At 40.8% G+C, this 20,126-nt stretch overlaps 2 protein-coding genes across 2 annotated transcripts; both read right to left on the bottom strand.

Moving 5' to 3' along the window:
• Positions 1 to 1,223: 1,223 nt before the first annotated feature.
• nfkbil1 (nuclear factor of kappa light polypeptide gene enhancer in B-cells inhibitor-like 1) lies at positions 1,224 to 4,785 on the bottom strand. Its single transcript, XM_034709684.1, has 4 exons — positions 4,345 to 4,785; positions 4,143 to 4,255; positions 2,937 to 3,048; positions 1,224 to 2,747 (listed from the first exon to the last, which is right to left on the bottom strand). The coding sequence occupies exons 1-4, from the start codon at positions 4,616 to 4,618 to the stop codon at positions 2,152 to 2,154; spliced, it is 1,095 nt and encodes a 364-aa protein (XP_034565575.1). The 5' UTR covers positions 4,619 to 4,785; the 3' UTR covers positions 1,224 to 2,151.
• Positions 4,786 to 11,595: 6,810 nt separating this feature from the next.
• On the bottom strand, positions 11,596 to 17,091 carry LOC117831234 (apelin receptor B-like). Its single transcript, XM_034709832.1, has 2 exons — positions 16,987 to 17,091; positions 11,596 to 13,595 (listed from the first exon to the last, which is right to left on the bottom strand). The coding sequence occupies exon 2, from the start codon at positions 13,566 to 13,568 to the stop codon at positions 12,492 to 12,494; it is 1,077 nt and encodes a 358-aa protein (XP_034565723.1). The 5' UTR covers positions 13,569 to 13,595; positions 16,987 to 17,091; the 3' UTR covers positions 11,596 to 12,491.
• Positions 17,092 to 20,126: the final 3,035 nt, after the last annotated feature.

Raw genomic sequence — 20,126 nt, 5'->3', positions numbered from 1 at the left:
CATACTCTTCTGTTCCTGTCTAATGTCAGAGTGAATGTTTTGGTGTTTTTGTAGAAAACAACCGATTGCTTTGACACAGAGAAAGCAGAATTCTACACAAACTACGGAATATATGCTCTTACACGACTAATTTGTCTCCTGCCGACCTCTTGAGCTATTTCCAACATTCTTTTCATTAAAATTGATTTATAACAAAGCATGGACAATCATACTGTAAAACACTAAAGACTCCTGTGATAATTCCATAGGATAATTCACATACATGTAAAATACTTTATTTCCGGTGCAATAACTAATATCCATGTGAAATATTGTAATTTATTCCTAAACAGTTTTTATCCCAGAGCAATAAGTGCACTACATGCCAAGTAATGCAATATAAAATGGGACTGTGCAATCTTCCTGTTCACTGAATGCCTGCCTGTTGATGTGTCCCGTGTTTTTATTTAATTTTATTTATTTATGTTTTTCCACAGTTTTTATGATTTTTTTGTTTTCTTTTACTACTATTCTTTTATGTATCTTTTGCACTAAAAGGGGTTGCACCTCAATTTCGTTGTACAATGTACAATGTCTGTAACATATTTTATTATTCATTAGGTTATTGCTAGGTCATTATTCATTTAGAATTTGGGGATTTCTGTTTAAGTTTCTATATTTATTGTCCTTACTGTCCTGCTGTTAAGTACCAGTGTTCCATTCACCACGTCAAATTCCTTGTGTGCGAGCTCACTTGGCAATAAAGCTTTCTTGAATCTTAAATAGCCACTGTGGATAATTATAATTTGATACGTCTCAAATCTGTAAAAAATAAATGTTTTACATTCAAAAATCACTATAATGGGAATAACTACAGCTTAATTTGGATAGAAATAAATCAGTTCATTCTGTTTTGAATTATGTACTCGAAAAAGGGGGTTTACTTACCGACCTGGCAACCGCCGCATCCTCTTATTCAGTTCCATCACTGAAAGTGGACCGACTATCTGCTTCTCTTTGTGTGAAAGCTGTTCTTCCTACCGTTTCTTATTAATTAAATGTTAATATTCGCGTGACAGAACACATATCTTTAGTGTTAGAGATTATAATTGTAAAAACAAAACCCCACAGGGCTGAGCATCTCTTTGATGAGACTGGCTGCTGTTCCGCTTCAGGAGCAGCCTAAAAATACCATCAGAAGACATACAGGAAAAAACACTAGTGATAATAGAGAGACACTTTGATCACGTTTTTCCTTTTGAAATTTATTTTAAATCAGGCCTTTGAAAGGAGGATGTTAATGCTTCAATTCAATCCAGCAACAAAACCACTCTGTGGGTACCAACTATTGATTAGTACAAGTAAACTAATCATACACAATACATTTGATTAAAGTACGTTTCTTTGGCAGATGTGGGTCTCAAAAGCAACAAACATGTTCCACACAGAAAACAAACAGGAGCACAAGAGTGGTCTACTTCAGGGGCTGGAAGGAAACATCTCCATGTATGTGCCTTAGAGCAAGGCCCTACAGTCTACACTGCTCACCTTTTAGACTAGGCTTGTATTGAGTTGTTACCAAGGTTTGTGCATGAACAGAGAATTCCCCAATCTGAAACTATCGCCTGAATAAAGACAAATTCCATTTTTTTAAATTATCTGAGTTAAGCTGTAGCAGACATAAAAGACCCTTACACGGATTGTATCTTCTGTCAATGAGTCATGGTCTAAATAAATACTTCTCACTCTTTGTGACAGTCATGTTGTTTGTTGTGCATCATTAATCAAGTGTATCTGTTGATTGTGTAGATGTCCTTTAAAAGGTTTTAACAGAGACTTCAGTATTATTTGTTGCATTCAGAATTGCTCATTCAACTTCATTTGAGTGCACTCTGAGAGGAGCAGCTGATGCTCTGATTTGCAAGTATTTGAATATTCTATGTTTACATTTACATATATAGGCCTGTGTGGAGGCCTGTGTGGTTTGACTAGATGAGTTTAAGGGAGTGAGTTCAAGAATTCAGTCAAGTGTGCTGGACTGTTTGGTTCTCTTGCATTATTGGAAATTGTTTTTTGCAGTTGGTTTTATACAGTTTTACACACCACACTCTTGCCTTTCGCTGCAGAATTCCAGAAAAGCATCATAAACATAAATTAAACAATAGCTGAATTTTAAGTCCTCAGACTCTGCGTCAGTCTGTTGAGCTCCTGTGACAGAGCTGTGACTGTTTCCAGAATCCGTTGTTTGTCCTTCTCCTCCAACCGAGCTTCGCACCTCTGAGCAAATTTATCAGGATGCCACAGCACTTGCTGCTTCAGGAGCGTTTTGTGAAACACTGACACGTTTTTACGATCCACACCGTGCAGCATTACATCCACCATCTCCTGCACGGTGCCTTTGGGAGCCGGCCAGGGGATGTCACTGTAGCTCAGTTTTTTGCTGCCAGCAGAAGACCCAGCATGGAAAGTTGCTGCACAGCCCTCCTCATACCTGCGCTTCTTACCTCGCCGGGTCTCTTCCTCTTTTCGAGCTGCTCGTGCCAGATACTCTTCGTGTTCCCTCTGCAGCCTCTCCTGCAGCTCTTTGTTACTTTTCTGCTCCTGCTCTCTCTCTTGTTTACTCTTCTTCTTCTTTTTATACCCACAAGAAGAAGAGGCAGCCAGTCTCTGAGCCTCAGCATGCATTTTATCAAAATACTCTTTTCTGATTCTATCAGCCCAGTCACCAAAGTCTTCTTCGTCATCATCAAGGGGAAGAAAATCATCAGCTGCAAAACAAATACAGCAGTGTTGTTATCAAGAGAGGAAAACTTAAAATACGTTCAATTGATTTTCTGAGCACTGTATGTTCTTCTGGTTGTTGTTTTTTACACTGATAATTTCCCTTTTGTGGGATAAATTAAGCTTTAAATTATCTTATCTTCAATTTCTGTATTAAAGCACAGATTTAAGTTTACCGTCGTATACTCCAAATGTTTCAGAGAATTCATCCTCGCATTCACCAAACAGTTTTTCCAGCCACTCCTTCTCAGGATCTGCTTGAGACGAATGGCTCATGTTTGCTGCAGGCTGTGAAGAACAACAAAAAAATCCTATATTAACATTATCCAACATCAAAGAAAACAAAGAGGATTTTCACTTTTCCTATACATTTATGTGTGGCAAAAAAGACAATAAAAATAGAGACTTAAGAGACGTTTTTGTAACACTCGCTGAATAAAAATCAATTCAAGAAAATAGGACAAAAACAAAGAATTTATACCCAGATCTAACCCTCCATTGATCCAACTGTGGTTGAACACTTCCCTCATGCTTGTTTTTGTAGGTTTATTATGCTGCAATGTCTTAAAGGAAAATAATAGCTCACCTGGAGGCACTAGACTAAGCAATACGAGATCTTTTTTCTCTCACATTGTTTGGAAATCAAATAAAACACAATCATTTGTCTGTTGTATAACCATGATTTAGTATATATGAAATGTGACAAATATTTTTCACATTTTTCTGACATTGTGGATTCAAACTGACTGATAAAAAGGATCACACACAGAAAATACTTTGACTGGTAAAATTTCACCTATTTCCCCCCCCCCCCCCCTCCCCTGTGTGTGTGTGTGTGTGTGTGTGTGTGTGTGTGTGTGTGTGTGTGTGTGTGTGCGTGCGTGCGTGTGTGTGTGTGTTCTTGTTTGCTTTTTTTTCTTCTTTTGTTATAGTTATTTTTTCTAAATTTGTATTACACTCCTCAATTTCTTATTTATTAAATATTATTATTATTGTTATTATTATTATTGTTATTATTGTTATTATTATTATTATTATTATTATTAATAAATGATTGTGCTTGCTCTATTTACTTATTTTAGTTTTCTGGGAGGTTTCTGTTGATGGTTTAGTGGTGTCTTGGTAAGTTCCACCAGCACCCTTGATGTTCCTTTCTAGGCTAATGTTGACTATACTATGGAAATGTATGTCTATATTCACCATTGTGTCCCTGATTATTATGAATGTATATCCATGAAAAATCAATAAAAATATATCTTTTTAAAAAGGATCACATACAGAATGAAATCCAACGAAATCAGCCAACTAGCTGCTTTGAATACACACATATAACTACAGTTTCTGACTATAACATTGAAGGTAATCTTCATCTCTGACATTACCTTTGTGTGTTTCATCCACTTTAGCAGATCCTCTGGTGTGACTCCAGCGTTGTTGGGAGCAGTCATAGCTCCTGGGCAGCTCTTTCTCAGAGGCACAACCAAATCATTAAACGCTGAAAATAAAAAACAGAAGCCCAGGTAAAATAATTGACGGCTATGTTTGACAAGAAAAGTAGCTCCGCTTCCTCCCTGCCCCGCTCACCTGTTCTCCCGTGTTTCAGAGCTCTAGTGACCGCAGTGTGTAACGCTGTGTCTCCTTTTCGGTCCTTCTGGAGAACATCGGCTCCGTGTTTGAGCAGCAGCCGCAGCACAGCGTCTTCTCTCAGGCTGCAGGCCAGGTGCAGCGGGCTCCTCTCCCTCTTGCCCTGGGTAAAGTTAACACTCAGGTCTCGGTGCTTCTTAAGGTACGACTTCAGCTTCAGCAAACTGCCCTCTTCCACGTATTTCCACAGCCGCTTCTGCCTGTGAGACACCATACCGAGTAAAAACAGACTGCGGCTGTGATGCTAACCAAGCTAATTTCAATTGGATCTAATCGAACTTTTATGTTAGCTTGACAAGGCCTTGTAGCATCGGCTAACGCGGTCCTACTTGTATCTAACTCCGAAGGTAGCAGCAGTTCCAACACAAATGTTCCGGATGTGAAAGAAGACGTTGTCACTAGGTGTCAGTGTAGGCCAGCTTACCAAAGCAACCATTTAGAATGGATAAAGTAAAGCCTGTAAATGCCACATGCAAATGTTGACGAATCAACAGCACACTGAAGATCTACACTGGTGTGTCAAACTCATTTCAGTTCAGGGGGCCGGACCAGTAAAATCCTAACATAATAACCTATAGAGAGGGACAACTCAAAATGTTTCCCTTTCTTTTAGTGCAAAAAAGTAAAAGTACATTCTGAAAATGTTCACATTACATGAACTATCTTTCTACAAAGACAGCTGTTGTATTTTTCACCATGATGAGTCTCATAGTGGGCCATATATTATATACTTCAAGCACTGAAACCTGCTGCGAACACACCAAACACACAGGTTACCCATTCACCTGACACACAGAGTTTAATGTTTACAGCAAAAGAACAGATAGATTATAATAATGAACAAGGTAAAGTTGACTATTTTGGACCCCTCAGCTCCAGCATGAACAGTTTGCTTACTGGACAGTGTTGTATGAGGGGGTGTAGTGCTAGTGCTAGTAGTGACGGAGTAAGCCTGTGATGTACGCACATGTATGGTAAGCATGCACATGATATTTGGCTCCTTTTTTCTAAAAAAGGTGGATCCACTGCTCCTGCTGTTACAAGCTTACATGTACGAAAATTTTGGTGTTGATTGAATCTTGAAGTGCTCTAAAAAGTCTATGAATTTCCACCGGATTATGGAAACTGCAAATATTCTCCTGGAGTGCCGTTCAGGTGCGCTCCTTTAGCACTATGATTGTATGCAACCCCCGGAGGACAAATCTGAAATAGTAGTTACTTTGATTGAAAAATTGCATTTAATGTCTTCTCTGTCATTTTTCACTTTGGGAGGTCATCCGTAGGCCGGATTGGAACCTCTGGTGGGCCGGTTTTGGCCTGCTGTCCGTATGTTTGACACCCCTGATCTACAGGATAGGATGGCGTTGAATGCACAGTGTGCTCTGTCCTTCTCTTTATGAAAGGAAAACAAAGTCATTCAGTTCATCCCATGCACTTTTGGAGAACTAAACTCTGGCATTATTGAGGCATTCTTCATACATTTAGGACTCTATTGCCGTCTTCTACATGATGGGTTCCCAAACTTTCAGGCCATGACCCTCAAAATATAGGTGCCAAAGACTCACAACCCCCACTGTCCCTGATGTAATTAAAGGTTGCTTTATACTTCATTTAGCTGGTCTGCAGAAAATTAGCCTAGCTAAATGCACATGTGGCTGTTTTCTGTGCTGTTATAAATTAACCTGCTGCTACTGATGCTTTTGTCAATATATTTACAACAATTAGTAAAATATGCAATTTTAGATTACTTAAAAATAATAATAATAATCTGGAAGACTTCTCAAGTCGCGCCCCCCACTTTGGGAGCCCCTGTTCATGGCTTGTTGGTCAGCATAGTATTAGCCCTCTGGGTTCCTTTCAAGAAATCACCTGTCAGGACAATGCCATTTAAAGAATGCTTTCCATTTATTGTACATGTATTGTAAAATGTTTTATAGTGTGCACACAAGATATTGACTTAAGTGCATACTATTAAGATCTTGTGGGAACAAGTCATTATTTTGTGCCCACAAGATAATTTTTTTTCAATGCATCAAACACCTAGATTTGATCAGGAGACTATGATTGACCTCTTCACCTTCACTAGGCCTACATAATTATCATAAGCAAAACGGATAAAGATCTCACAGTTCTTGTAGCTTCTAGCAACATCACAAAGCGTTAGTAACAGTTTCAAATTTAAAAACAACAATGACAAGTGTAAGAAACCAGGAGATCAGTTCAACACAAAGCATGATAATGATGACTACAAACATGGGCTGTCGTTGCTGGAAATATGCACGGATCTACAACTTAAGTGCTCCATCATCCGTTGCAATCATCATGACCACACATTATTTTGAATGAGAATCTTTAAGAGCTCCACTGTAGTCTGTGAATAGTCAAGAAGAATACAGCTAAGGATGAATCTTTAGTATCTGACCCAGATTTTGAAAAAATGATGAATATGCAGATGCAAAGTTAGATTTTTAGGGATCCTGAAACAACTGCATGTGTGTGGCTACCTGGACACAGACTATTTCTACGTTATTACATGTCATATCTCTTCCTACCAGTGCTACAAAACCTGAGAATTGCTTTGACCACTACAGAGTTAAATAACAACATGGGAATTCATATTTCTAAGCACTTGAATTTTGGGGTGGAGAAAAAGATCAAGTGTAATCTTTTTTTCTCTACTACTTTATGTCTTTGAACAGACCTATAGGAATCTGGTGTATATTTTCCATGGTCAACAATTCTCTGTTTGTGTGTGTGTGCAGCTGCATATTGTTGTTGCAGACATCTTTAAAATGTGTCTGCAACAACAGAGGACAGTTAGTAACACGTTTGCAGCATTAACACAAGTCTTCAAAAGCAGCTGAGTCTTAAATGATCACTGCAGCTGTACATCGGAATATGTTTAAAGTAATTATCTTATGCAATCATCTTCACTTCAGTTAACAAATTGGATGCACAGCAGCACACTGCCTCTTTGTTGCGTAACTTGTTGCATGTGTCTGTGCAGCTTTCTGTACCTGTGATGCTTCAGTCATTGCAGCTGAGCCTCTGAGCTGGCTCAGTGCTGCTGCTGATGACAGGGCATCCATTTAGGCCCGAGTGAGAGAAGGAAGGATGCACAATGAAGAGGATAGAGGAGGGAATGAAGGACCACTTTGTGCACAGTAAAGAAGACTATCTTCTCTGAGTGAGACCCCCACATAACCCAAGATCCGGAGATAACCCAAAGCTTGGTTACTTCCGCTCCTTTCTGCTGTCGGAAACGACGTGTCTCCACTAACGATGGCTGCCTTTGAAATGTCAGAGGAGACGGAGAGAGTGAGGGAGAAAGAGATGTCTGATTTGTCACCTCAGGTGTTTGAGACACGTTAGAAGCTTTATTGTTCTTTTTCTGTAACTCCTCTTTGATACTCAGAAAAGATTACCTGTCACAAAACTGGACTTCTCCTCACATACCAGGTGTAAAAGGGAGTCTGGCTTGCACACTTTCCTTCTTTAAGGGGGAGCATACATCTTGATCTATGTCACAGAAGGCCCTAAAAGCATGGAGATGCCGCTGAAAGACAGGATATCCCCGGTCAGGAACCCCTACCTTGCGCACCTCTTTTGTCTTTCCTGCTCGGCCTGCTGACTCCTATCCTGTCTGTGAGGTCTGGCATCCTCCTGGGACGCTGCAAGGAGGAGCTATGCTGGACCAGGCGGCAGGAAGCTTAGGGTCTTCCAAGACGCTCCCGGGGTCAGCACCTCATCCTACTTCACTCTTGTCACATAAGGGCCAAGGTCCGGTCTGCTGGCTTCACTGCTTGGGCTCCATTGTTAAGACAGAGGAGAAATGTGTTCACACTTCCTCTGTCTATTTTCTGCATGACCCGTTTTCATAATTCTGATTTATGACAGCTGGAAGTGCGCGTTTAAAATCAAGGAGTCTGGCTGCAACCCTAATTTCAAACAACATAGACAGACAAAGCCTGTTTGTCTTCCTTTGATATGAAAATGAATGAGTGAAGGTGGGCACCTTTTAAGAGGGTTGACCTTCTTACCTTTGACTGTAGTTTCTAATGTAATGCATCACCTGATGAAATGTGAACCAAGGATCCAAGGTGTTGGATCTCACAGTTTGCATTCATTGTGTTTCCTCCAGAGTCAGCAATAATTTCTGGTTTAAAGCCTCTGGAAAGACTTAAAGAGCCAGTTCAGGAAACTAAGATGTGACACAAAAACAAACCTTAACACAGTTACAAAATATTCAGATAATATGCTGCAGTAAAAACATTCACACCACACTATGAACATTTTCCAATTGAAGTAAAATTCCAGCATTTAAAACATTAAAGCTCCTGTGAGGAACTTCTGGTTGGTGTTGTTTTTGCATTATCTTTGGACAATTGGTTCCTCTTACCTCTTTGCTGATTTTGCAACACAAAATCTCATCGTTCTATCTTTTAACAGTAAAATGTATCAGTCATCCAGAATTAGTTGGTGGAAAGATGTAACAACAAAGGCCTCTTCAATCACTTTGTGCGACACATACCCCATGCTGGAGGTTTCAGGCATGATAATGACAAAATAGAATTTAAAAAATGTTGTCGCTCATGGTCTTATTTGTTCTTGCAGGTCATAGAGAAGAGTCAGTATGCTTTAGTTATATTTTTTGGGGGCATTTTTGCCTTTATTGATAGCTGTAGAGAGACAGGAAATGTGGGGATTAGAGAGTGGGGGAAGACATCCAGCAAATGGTCACAGCCGGGAGTCGAACCGTCAACCCTTGCGACAAGGACTATAGCCTCTGTATGTGGCACGCTTAGACTGCTAGGCCACCAACGCCCCACTGTATTCATTCTTAGTCTGTTTCATAACCAGCTAAAATCCCCTCAGAGGAGCTTTAAATATCTTCTTTTTGAGTCCTTAAGAAATCAAGCTGTGAAGTTTCAAATATTGAAACTCTGTTGTGTTTCTCTTTTTTTTGAAGTTATATTTCTTGGATATTTTTGCCTTTTTATTGATTGGACAGCTGGAGAGAGACAGGAGATGTGGGGAGCAGAAAGTTTGGGAGGACATGCAGCAAATGGCTGAGGCTGGGAGTCGAAAAAGAGACTGCTGCGAGTCTGCGACGAGGACTACAACCTCTGTGTATGAGCCGCTTGCTTTAAACGCCCAGACAGCAGTGCTCCATTAAGAAGAAATTTTTTAAAAAAGTATAACATCTTTAAATATATTAATGTTAGGAGGTAAAGAAGATATGATTAGCAGACACAGAAAGGGTAAAAAGAGGCTATTCATTTATTCGTATGTGTGTGAACTTCATTCCCCCCTGGATGAGTCAGTGCCCCACTCTGGCCAACCCAGTCCAAAAAGTCTGGATCCGCCTCTGCTTTGTGGACATTTGTAAAGAAAGTAAACATTTTGTTCTCAATAAATCTTATTTATGTTGGTAAAAGAAATCAAATCAGATATCATTAGTGAGTTGGTTGTTGATTTATGGAGCTTTTGTTTTCAGTCAGCAGTGACTTCAGACACACTGGTGTTTTCTTTTGCATCGCCAAAATTCCTGTGGTACGTGCACGTGCAAAAATAAAACAATTTGTTTCAGTCACAAAATCAGCACAGAGAACAAGTGTGTTCTTTTTACTTAAGGGTTGAATGTGTTTCTAGAAAGTAGCTCTACTTGTTTGTGATTCCTTAGAGAGCGAGAGAGCGAGAGAGAGAGAGAGAGAGAGAGAGAGAGGAGAGAAAGAGAGAGAGAAAGAGAGAAAGAGAGAGAGAGAGAGAGAAAGAGAGAGAGAGAGAGAGAGAGAGTAGACTGTATACCCTCTGGGATTCCCTGTAGCAACTCTGGTTCCAGTGTAGACACTTAATGTAGACACTGTGTTATTACAGAGGAATGACTGCATTTGTTGAGTCATTTCAGAACCGTCATCTCAGACAAACACTCAGGGACGTATTACCCTCCTTTTCTCTCTTTCTCCAGCTTAGGCAGACTTCATGCCTTGAAATCTTGGTAACATGAACTCATCATCTACATAAAACTACAAACCCAATAACAAAATCTATCCAGATTATATTTCAATGCAGGCGTTGGCTTTGATGCGGACGGGTGTAAAATGATGTGACAAGTTGTCCTGTATCAAATGGCTGTGGCATGGAATTTCAAAATGTACTGTATGCTGTTGCACCAATGAAACATGCATGCACGGCCTGTTCCACTGTGCCTGTTTCATTCACTTTTGGACCTTTGTTACAGTTTCAAATTTGTGTGCATTTTATCTGTTTCTCAGGGAATCTGTGTTTTCTGTGTCCAGATTTTCAGTGATCCTTTTAACAAAGATTTAGTTTGCACGTCTGTTTTTGTGTCCTGGCTTGGATGAGATTAGGAAGCGCTGAGACAGCGATGAGAGAGACACAGTGGATGTCGCTGCAGCTGTTGTGTTTTCTTCACTGTTACCATGATGAAGAAAAGCTTTCAGATTTCACCTGTCAGAAATCAGCAATGTCTTCTTTCTTCAGTGAGAAATTAGTGTGTTGTCGTAAACAACTTAAAGGCACACACTTTGGTTTAATGTAATTAGAAGTGATTTGGACTAAGCCATTCCCAATTACAGGTATTACACAAGGACTCCCGCTACACAAAAGAGCAACAAGGATTAGTCCAATCCTTCTGTCTGCCTGCTGTTGCTGATTTTATCCTGGAAAAAGCTCATTACAGTCAAAACTGTTAGTCATCAAATTCCAATTTAAAGTTCAACAACCTGTTCTGGTGTTTCCTTGATAAAACAACACATTCAGCCGGTCAGTTCTAAAGGAAATATAACACAGAGAGACTCTATTGATGCATTCAGTTTGGAAATGATGTTTGTTTTAAAATTTTGAGAGACATAAACATCTTGGGGACAGAGCTCTGTATCCCTCTGTTGATCCAAATTAGATACTTTTGTACTCCCTGATTGTTTGGGTGAAGAAACAAACGTGCAGGAGGAGGGAAACTGAAGTCCAACATGCATTTCCTGCAGACATATGCTTTGATTTCAGCCCCTGCGAAACACAATGGGAGGGAGGCTGCCTCCCCTCAGAAATGCACCAACAGGAAGAAGAACATTCACTGGATGGGAGAAAATACATTCCAGCAAGACCTAACAAGCTGTCACGAGAAACAAAGTGAGACCAGACAGGGAGTTTCTGTATTTTTCAGAGCACCTTTTTTAATTACAAATCATAAACATGGATTCAAAATAATGTGTATTCACAAAATGCTTTCATCTATTTGTCAGGAACAAATTCATCATCATCAAGTCATTCAGACAATCGACAAACCCACTCAGACATCCCTTCACACACACTCACACGCACGCACACACTTAGGCAGACTTGTCAAAGCAGTCACCTTTTAATTGGGAACTCTGCCAGCCTGAAAACATTTGTCAGCTGCCATCTGTCTGTCTGTCTGGGATACCCCCACCAACCCACACCACCCCCACCCACTATCTCCGTCTCTCCTTACAACACCCTTATCAGACTCCAACACCTCTTACTGACTGGCATACCCTTCCTATACATATACACACATACATGACACTGCTGCCTGTGATTCTACCGACCGAGCTGAAGGGTGGGGTACATTGGTAGAGATCACACTTCAAGTGCTTACAAGTGAAAACAAGAACAGCAGGGATAAATGCATGAGTAAGACATTTTAACAGGCCTTGAGGGCAGAGTTCAAAGCTCAGTCTTTCACAGTAAGTCCACAAGAGAACCAAGAGAGACACAAGAGCATGCGGTCCTTCAACAATACTTCCATTTATTCCAGAAAGACGGGTCTGGCACTGCTGAGTTTCGTGTGTTAGGCGGTCCGGTTTTGCTGCCATGTTTCTCAAAGTTAGGCAGGAGTTTGTGTGTGGCCAGACCTCAACACATTAAGCCCAACTGTTTCCTTCAACAGCCCACAGAGTCTGAGAGCAGCAAAGCTGATTCCCATGAACTGACCACAGCTGATATCTGAGCAAGCACCAGTCGCTGTCAAGTTTTGAATTACATGCAATGTTCTGCATTGTTTAGCGTTTTCTCCCAGAGTTTCTCTTGGCTCTCAGTTGTTGTCACACCTTTGTGGCTAGAGACTGCGCCTCTGTCCTCTCAGAAGACAGAGGGCTGGCAGGGCTTGCATGCAAGGACTTCTTAAGGTTGAGTAGGCACAGACACTGGGATCTGAAGCGCAGGTCAAAGAAGGCGTAAAGGAAAGGGTTGAGGCAGCTGTTGACATAGGCCAGGCAAGTGGCGTACGGGTGAGCCAGGAGTAGAAAGCGCAGGAAGGCACAGGTGGCGGGGAACAGTTCCAGGTAGGACAGGGCGTCAGCACTCTTCACAATGTGGAAGGGCATCCAGCATGCGGCAAACACCACCACCAGCGTGGTGATGATCTTCAGCAGCCTCCTCTTCCGCTGGTCCTCTTTGCGCAGAGTGTTGAAGTGGCGTGTGACAGTGCAGCCGATGAAACCATAGCACACCATCATTGCCAAGAAAGGTAGAAGAAAGCCCAGAGCTGAGGAGGAGATGCTAAGACCAGCGATCCACAGGATCTCTTGGTCTTTGTTTGTCAGCACGAGGCTGAAGTCCATGGCGCAGGATGTGCGGTTGCTGGTTTGGTCATATTTTGTTGTTCGGAAGATCAAAGTTGGAGCAGCCAGTAGACTCGACAGCAGCCAGATGGCCATCAGACAGGCTCGTGTGTGGCCACGGGTGCGCAGCTGGGTGCTGGACAGTGAGTGAACAATGGCCAGGTAGCGATCAAAGCTCATGCAAGTGAGGCAGAAGACACTGGCGTACATGTTGAGCAGGACCCCGTAGCTACTGATCTTGCACAAGGCCACTCCGAAGGGCCAGTGGTAGCCCATGGCGGTGTAAACAGCCCACAAAGGCAGAGTGACTACAAAGGTGAGGTCAGCCAGAGCCAGGTTTCCGATGTAGACGTCTGCAGCTCGTCGCTTCCCCTGAGCTCTCCACACGGTGAAGATGACCACCCCGTTTCCAGAAAGGCCTAGGATGAAAATCAGCATGTACAGCACCGGGATGACTGAGTACGATGGTGTCCACTCGGAGTAGTCACACATGGTGGTGTTTTCTGTCTCCTCGTAGTCGTAGTATTCATAGGGACCATCAGTTGGCTCCATCTCCATTTTGTCTCTTCTCTCTCTTTCTTGCCTCTGTGAAGAAGAGAATGTTTACTGTAGATAAGTCCACAGAAGTTGTCAGCACTCTGAAGTCTGTTGCTACATGTGAAATCTGCCCACCCTTTTATACCACGACAGACTTGTACCCTCCCTGGACGCCCCCTCCACCCCTCCCACTGTCCTCCTCCTCTGTGCTCTGAAGAACATGCTCTTTCACTGTGTACACGCCCACTTTTCTCTCCATTCATTCAATTTGCATCCTTCACTGTGTACTGCATATTAGAGCCACTGGAATTTGTGCTATTTTGGCAAAAGTTCTGACACTGTAAATATGAGGATAAATTGTGTTTGTGCTATTTTTAACACTTACAACATGAACAAAACAAAAGTGTAAAAAGGAACCAAATGAAACAATGTTTATAATCTAACAATCTTAAAAAAAAATTGTGTTCAAACTTGGCTCACAAACCAGCTGCATTACATCTGTGTATTTATTTTAGATGGCTAAAGTTAATCAGGCATGCTATGACAGTCTGCCACAGGTCAAGTCTGGACATAACAGGCTTCATGAAGTACTCAATTTCAATATCAATTGGGAGTCTTTGGGGAGAGTAGCACCCTGAGACGGAAATAGGCAGCTCCATTTACATTTGCATGTCTGTATGTTTCATGTCTGAACATGCTCAAACAAGGAGAACCACAAAGTAAAGTCAAAACAAACATGTGGTTTGCTTAATTGAACTAAAGTTAAATAAACAAACTTTACCCTCTTGACTTTAATTGAATATAAACAATGATGAAAAGCATTTCAAGTATCTTTTAGTCATAGTCCATTTGTATTTAATAAGATGAAAAAACATGATTATTTTTCTTATTAGAGTCTGTTTATCTGTTTTTTTAAATTAAATTATCCTTACAGTCATCATGCATTTTAAATTGATTAAAAAAAAGATTAAAATGCTAAATAAAAGTGCATTTCTACACTCTATAAATGAGACAGGATGGTACACAAATGTTCATGTAAATTTGCATGAAATTAAGTAAGGGGAAGTAAATGAAACTAAAAAATATATAATAAAAATAACTTTAAAAAGTGCTGTAATGTGCTGCAGTACATTTTGATGAGGGTCAGTATGCTCTGAGAGAGCTTTTCAGTTGTGGCTAGGAGAGTGTTCCACTAGTGTGTGTGTGGTTTTCTATTTGAATTATTCAGTTTCCTATTTGTATGTGAGATTGCAATTCTGAATTATGTCCCTTGAGACGGCTGCTTGGCGTTGCAGCAGTTGATTGGGGTGGTTGTTGTGAACAAAGTTTGTGTTGGTGTTTCAACTGCAGGCTACATTTTAGATTATCCTATTCATCTTCTTTTTTTTTGTTTTTAATCATATTTATTCCATAGGATTAAGCATTGAAGCACTGATTTATGTTGTCCATCAGTGATAAGATGTTAGTTACCAGACAAAAGCATTCAGGTCAGTTTACACAAAATGGTATGTCATGCCTCCCTGGTTAATGATACAACCTTCTTTCTTTCTCTAACATCTACCATCTTCAGTATCTTCAACATCTGAAATTAATTCTACGCCTCAATTGCAGACTAAACTTCACTGCAGCCAAATATGATACAATTTTAACATTCACATTGGTAGTTGTGGGAGAATAAAACGCTGTGATTATAACAAATAAATGTTAAATATATGAAAGAATATGACACACTTAACCTGACGAAGAAACAATTGAAACTCCTCGTGCTGCCAGACCTTGTTTTAACAGGTCTGTAAGCAGCTCCGGTTTCACTTCAATCAGGCTGAGTTTTGGGGAACGTGTATGTAGACAATTCCCAGAACACCTTGTGTAGTTCTGTGTAATTTAGATGTTGCAACATTAAAAAGTGCAAGAGTTTCGTGTGAGAATATTATCACGCATAGTTTCAGTGAAGGGTAGGGATGCACAATAAATCACTGTTTTACTGTCATCATATTATGAGAATTCCTAATAAACACATCACATTAGTGGCAATAAAAATATTGAATGTGTGTTCTCTTCCAGCAGGCAAAGCTATTCAACCTGTTGAACAGAGGCCTGGTTATAATGCCCATGCCTTCACATCATTTGATCCAGTCAGCTGAAACTCAAGCTAGTTATCAGATTAACTGGTGCCAGTTCAGTGGTGTGAAACTGCCTTTTGGATTTATATTGTTTTCAGGAGGAGGGAGCTGAGACACACTGAGGGAGTGAGTTAAGCTTCTAAACTTTTAAAAACATTTGAGATAGATCTAGTCTATCAAGTTCATTTCCTGTGTTTTTTCATGTTGCATTTCAGCCTGAAAAAAACAACAACATATCACGGTATAAGTTTATTGTTCTGCAGCCCTGAGGAAGAGTTTTCATTAAGCTGGCAGTGTTGAAAAAGATTCCTTTCTTTGTCTCAATGCTTCTTGGAATGAAAAAAACTGAGTTCTGTTATTAGTTTAAACACTCTTCCCTTCTCTGTTGTCTCTTGGGTGTATTTGTCAGTCCAGGTGGGACGGCTCAGTCTTCAGCCTGCTCTGTCTCTCAGCAGAACAGCAGCAGCAGTGGCGCCAGGGCACCGACCTTTTAGACACAACTACTGTTTCACTCAACAATCTTTTCCTCTGCTGATCCCTTCCTCCACCCCTCCATCTCTGCCTCCTCTACCCTTCCGGCTCATGTCCTCCTTCCTCTGATTATAAAGATGTAGAATTGATTCCCATCCTCTCTGCCTCTGCCCGCGTCATTTACTCTCAGCGAGCTGTTTGTTGTTGCCAAATTTATTGTGATGCAAGCTTGTGGTATCTGATCATCAAAGTGATTGTGTGTGTGTGTGTGTGTGTGTGTGTGTGTGTGTGTGTGTGTGTGTGTGTGTGTGTGTGTGTGTGTGTGTGTGTGTGTGTGTGTGTGTGTGTGTGTGTGTGTTTGTGTGTGTCTTCCCCTGAACTGTGTCCTCTCCTACCCCACCTAATCGTCCGCCCAGCAGCTCTTTGTCTGGCAGAACAGGAAAAAAGTAAAGTGAAGTGAATCAGGGCAAGCTTCCTATCTGCACTTTGGTGAGTCTGTTTTTAGTTTTTTGTGAGGATGTGAAAATGCAGCTAAATAAAACATCAGGCCGTGATGAACACATCAATACACCCACTCACTTTTCCCAACATCCCCTAATCAGCCTTTAGGGAGTACAAGACAGGATAAAAAACAAGAAACAAGAAATAAAATCTTCCACAACCTGACTCGTGTGAGTTTAGGGGTGATAGTTGCATGTTTTGAGACAAATGTCACAAGTCCTTCCACTTAGCTTTCAAGAGCAACAGGTTCCAATTGCACCAAGCCTTAAGCTCTTTGCAGAGCATCCATCACTTTTCCCACGCATACCAGAGACCTCTTCCACCGCGTTAGCGAGTTTGCCCACCTGTGTCTCAAATTGATTGTTGTTACTGTTGCTGTTTTCCTCTCTTGTGTGGCCTTGTGCTGTAAACCACACACCATGAAGGCACCACGGCAGTCCTCCTGTTTGCTGCTCTTATTGAACTGCTGGAAGCTTGTCATCCAAACTTTATTCACTGTCATGTTTTCGCCATGAGTCAGTAATACACGCTGCATATCCGCGTGATGTAGTGGATAAGTAGCTGCTTCTCATAACACACACAAAGACAGACAGACAGACAGACACACACACACAACAGTGACTTTCTGTCTCTTTCATCTTTTATCATGGCCTTGTGCATTTATGAGCTTGTTTTTGGTATGTGCTGCACCAAAAGAGCCCAAAGTGTGTGTGTTCTTGTTGTTTAGGGGTGTGTGTGTGTGGGTTGGTGGGGGTCCGACAGTTGTTTGATGTGCGTGTTAAGCTGTCACAGACCACAGGCACTGAGCCCCCTCCTGTGCTGAGACAGCTGGTTCCTCCAGGCTTTGCTGCCAGTGTGACAAACTCTGAGTCAGAATGGAGCTTCTCCGAAAAGTCATGATATCACACGTCTTGACCTGAATGACAGCTCTGTTGATAAACAAACCCTCAGGGGAATCCTGCGTCATCAGTAGTAGCAGCACACTGCCAATCACATCAACGGTTTGATATTCACTTCTAATTACCTGAATGCTGTCAAATGTAACGCTTGCAGCCCGGCTGGATAGCGTGAACATTTGGTCGTTGTTACTGCTCGCTTCACTCCACAAATCTCTCTTTAGGCTTTCCAGCACAGACATGGAAGTGATTGACACCAGCTTGTCAGACACAAAGGCCACGAGCATGGCAGAGGTTTACGACCTCACTCACTGTCCCAGTGGAGACTAATGTTGCTCCAGTTAAACTTTACAGCTGTTTGCATGGATATCAGTTAGGATCGAAGGCATGGGGAGAAACTTATTAAATATTACGAGACTTGAAAAGAGTGGTACATCACTTACTACAGGACAGTATTAAGATGATCCTGTGTGCTGTTATGTTGCACCCTACCTGAGCTCATGTAATCTCACGAGATCTTGAGGTAAAGCTGATGGAAACAAAGTTAATACTATGTACTACCATCAGTGGTGGACAAAGTACACAGCTTCATTACTAAAGTCAAAGTATAGATACTCCTGGTCAAATATTACTCCAATACAAGTGACAGTTGTTCTGTCAGATTATTACTTGAGTTAAAGTACTGAAGTACTTGCTTTTAAAAATACTTAAGTATTAAAAGTACTTCTGAAAAAATCTCAAAACTTTGTATTATCACAATACTTAAATGCAGTCAAGAATACATAGGAGTACATTCTGTTACATTATGTTTATCTAGAAACTATTACTTAAAATCTCTAAAAACTATACCATGGAATAAAAACAGAAACTAAGTTACTCCAAGCACAGACAACTTAGTTTGAAATGTTCACTTGGAATGAAACAAATGTTACGTAGCTCAACACGCTTTCCCAGATTGGACTGTGAATTTTTGCATGAAATTTGCTCTGTGTTTGCTCCACGTTCGCACGATATACAGGTATGACTAAACCACTGAGACAAATAGAACAAACACTTTTTACTGTCTTAGGGATCAGATTCCAGAAAAGAGAAGGAAATTCATCAGCTGACTTCAAAGGAAAATTAGTGAGTAGCTAGAGCATTGATAGAAATGTAGTGGAGTAAAAAGTAAAATAATTGTCTTCTGAATGTAGTTAAGTAAAAGTAATACGTTTCCCAAAAAATAATACTCAAGTAAAGTACAGATACTCAAAAAATGCACTTAACTACAGTACTCAAGTAAATGTACTCTGTTACTGCCTATCACTGACTACTATACTATTCTAAGTTAATACTTGGTCAGTTTTTCAGGGCTTAATAATTTACCAATGCCACCACGAGGGACTCCAATTCCTTTCAGACTTCTCTGCCATTGGCTATTGGGGTCCCACTCGAAAAGTACCACTATAATCATCCAGTTCTGAAATCTTAAAAATTGAAGATATAGAAGAGGCTTCTGCGTTGAGTCGATAAGCTGTTTTGGAAGTGGTATGACTGGATCTGTGAACAACCCTGAGCCCAATAAGCACTAACCAGGGTTTCACTGTTTGGTTGAAATCAGGTCTGTGCAGGTCATGTTTCCAATGTTTTGCTGGTTACTGCGATACTGTTCTCACTTTCATAATCATTTCAGCCGCTATTTAAGACACAGCGTGAGAATCAACATTAAAATGCGTGTGGATAAGTGAAAAATCTTGTGACCGAAGCATATTTCTCTGTATAATATGATCTAAACATTGATATTGACTCAACGTCTTCAAATAGTTCCCCTTTTTATCTGGCTTTCAATTTCTATTCCATGGTGGCCACTGACATTTATTAAACCTGTTTTTGACAGAAAAATGCTCACTGGAAGTTCAGTAAATATTATCTGACAAAAACCAAGGTTAGAGATTATCTTTGTCCTCAACAGCTGTGAGGGGTGCATTGGTAAATACTTGGCCCTTAACTCCTTCAATCTAAGGCCTCAATGTTTTTTCTTGCATTGTCTGCTAAAGTTGCCTGTTGTATGTACCACCAGTGGGAGTAATTAGACGTGACAGAATATGAAACAATGACATAATGCATTGAACCTTTTATCTAACTCATAACAGTGCACTTTCTCGTTCACAAGATGCTTTTAATGACTTCTAGTCCTGATGACCACAGACCCTCAAACTTTCAGAGCAGCAGCAGTTTTTTTGAATGTGCAGCAAACCCACACACAGGTCCAGTTTGTGTTTTCTGTTAGGTCAGTCAACCGGGGGACTGTGTTGATCTGAATCTTCCTGCTTTTCAACATGCTGTCCTCTCTGCCAGTAGCAACTAACCAGAAATATTTATCAACTTTGAAGGTGAGGACAGAAGAGGGAAATCCCTCACAGCTCTCACAAAAAGGTATAAATAGCTCACACTTGCACTCATAGGTCAGCAGTGAAAATGTAACGAAGACAAAGGCAGGGGGCCTCTTCTGTCTTACACAGCACACATGAGAGGAGCCAGAATCATGTCTACTGTTCACACTAATAAAGAACTGTATACGTTTTTTACTTTCTATCTGACACAAGTGA

This window comes from Notolabrus celidotus, chromosome 19 (assembly GCF_009762535.1).
Source record: "Notolabrus celidotus isolate fNotCel1 chromosome 19, fNotCel1.pri, whole genome shotgun sequence".
In the NCBI taxonomy this organism is placed as follows: Eukaryota; Metazoa; Chordata; class Actinopteri; order Labriformes; family Labridae; genus Notolabrus; species Notolabrus celidotus.
The sequence above is the reverse complement of the archived record's forward strand: the minus strand, read 5'-3'. Positions and strand labels throughout refer to the sequence as shown.

What these genes read in the sequence shown, in the direction of transcription:
- nfkbil1 (XM_034709684.1), bottom strand. Translation starts at nt 4,618, where the DNA reads ATGGTGTCTCACAGGCAGAAGCGGCTGTGGAAATACGTGGAAGAGGGC. An exon ending in TCTGAAACACGGGAGAACAG is followed by an intron (nt 4,256 to 4,344) that starts GTGAGCGGGGCA and finishes TTTTATTTTCAG; the next exon opens with CGTTTAATGATTTGGTTGTG. An exon ending in AACATTTGGAGTATACGACG is followed by an intron (nt 2,748 to 2,936) that starts GTAAACTTAAAT and finishes TTTGTTTTGCAG; the next exon opens with CTGATGATTTTCTTCCCCTT.
- LOC117831234 (XM_034709832.1), bottom strand. Translation starts at nt 13,568, where the DNA reads ATGGAGATGGAGCCAACTGATGGTCCCTATGAATACTACGACTACGAG.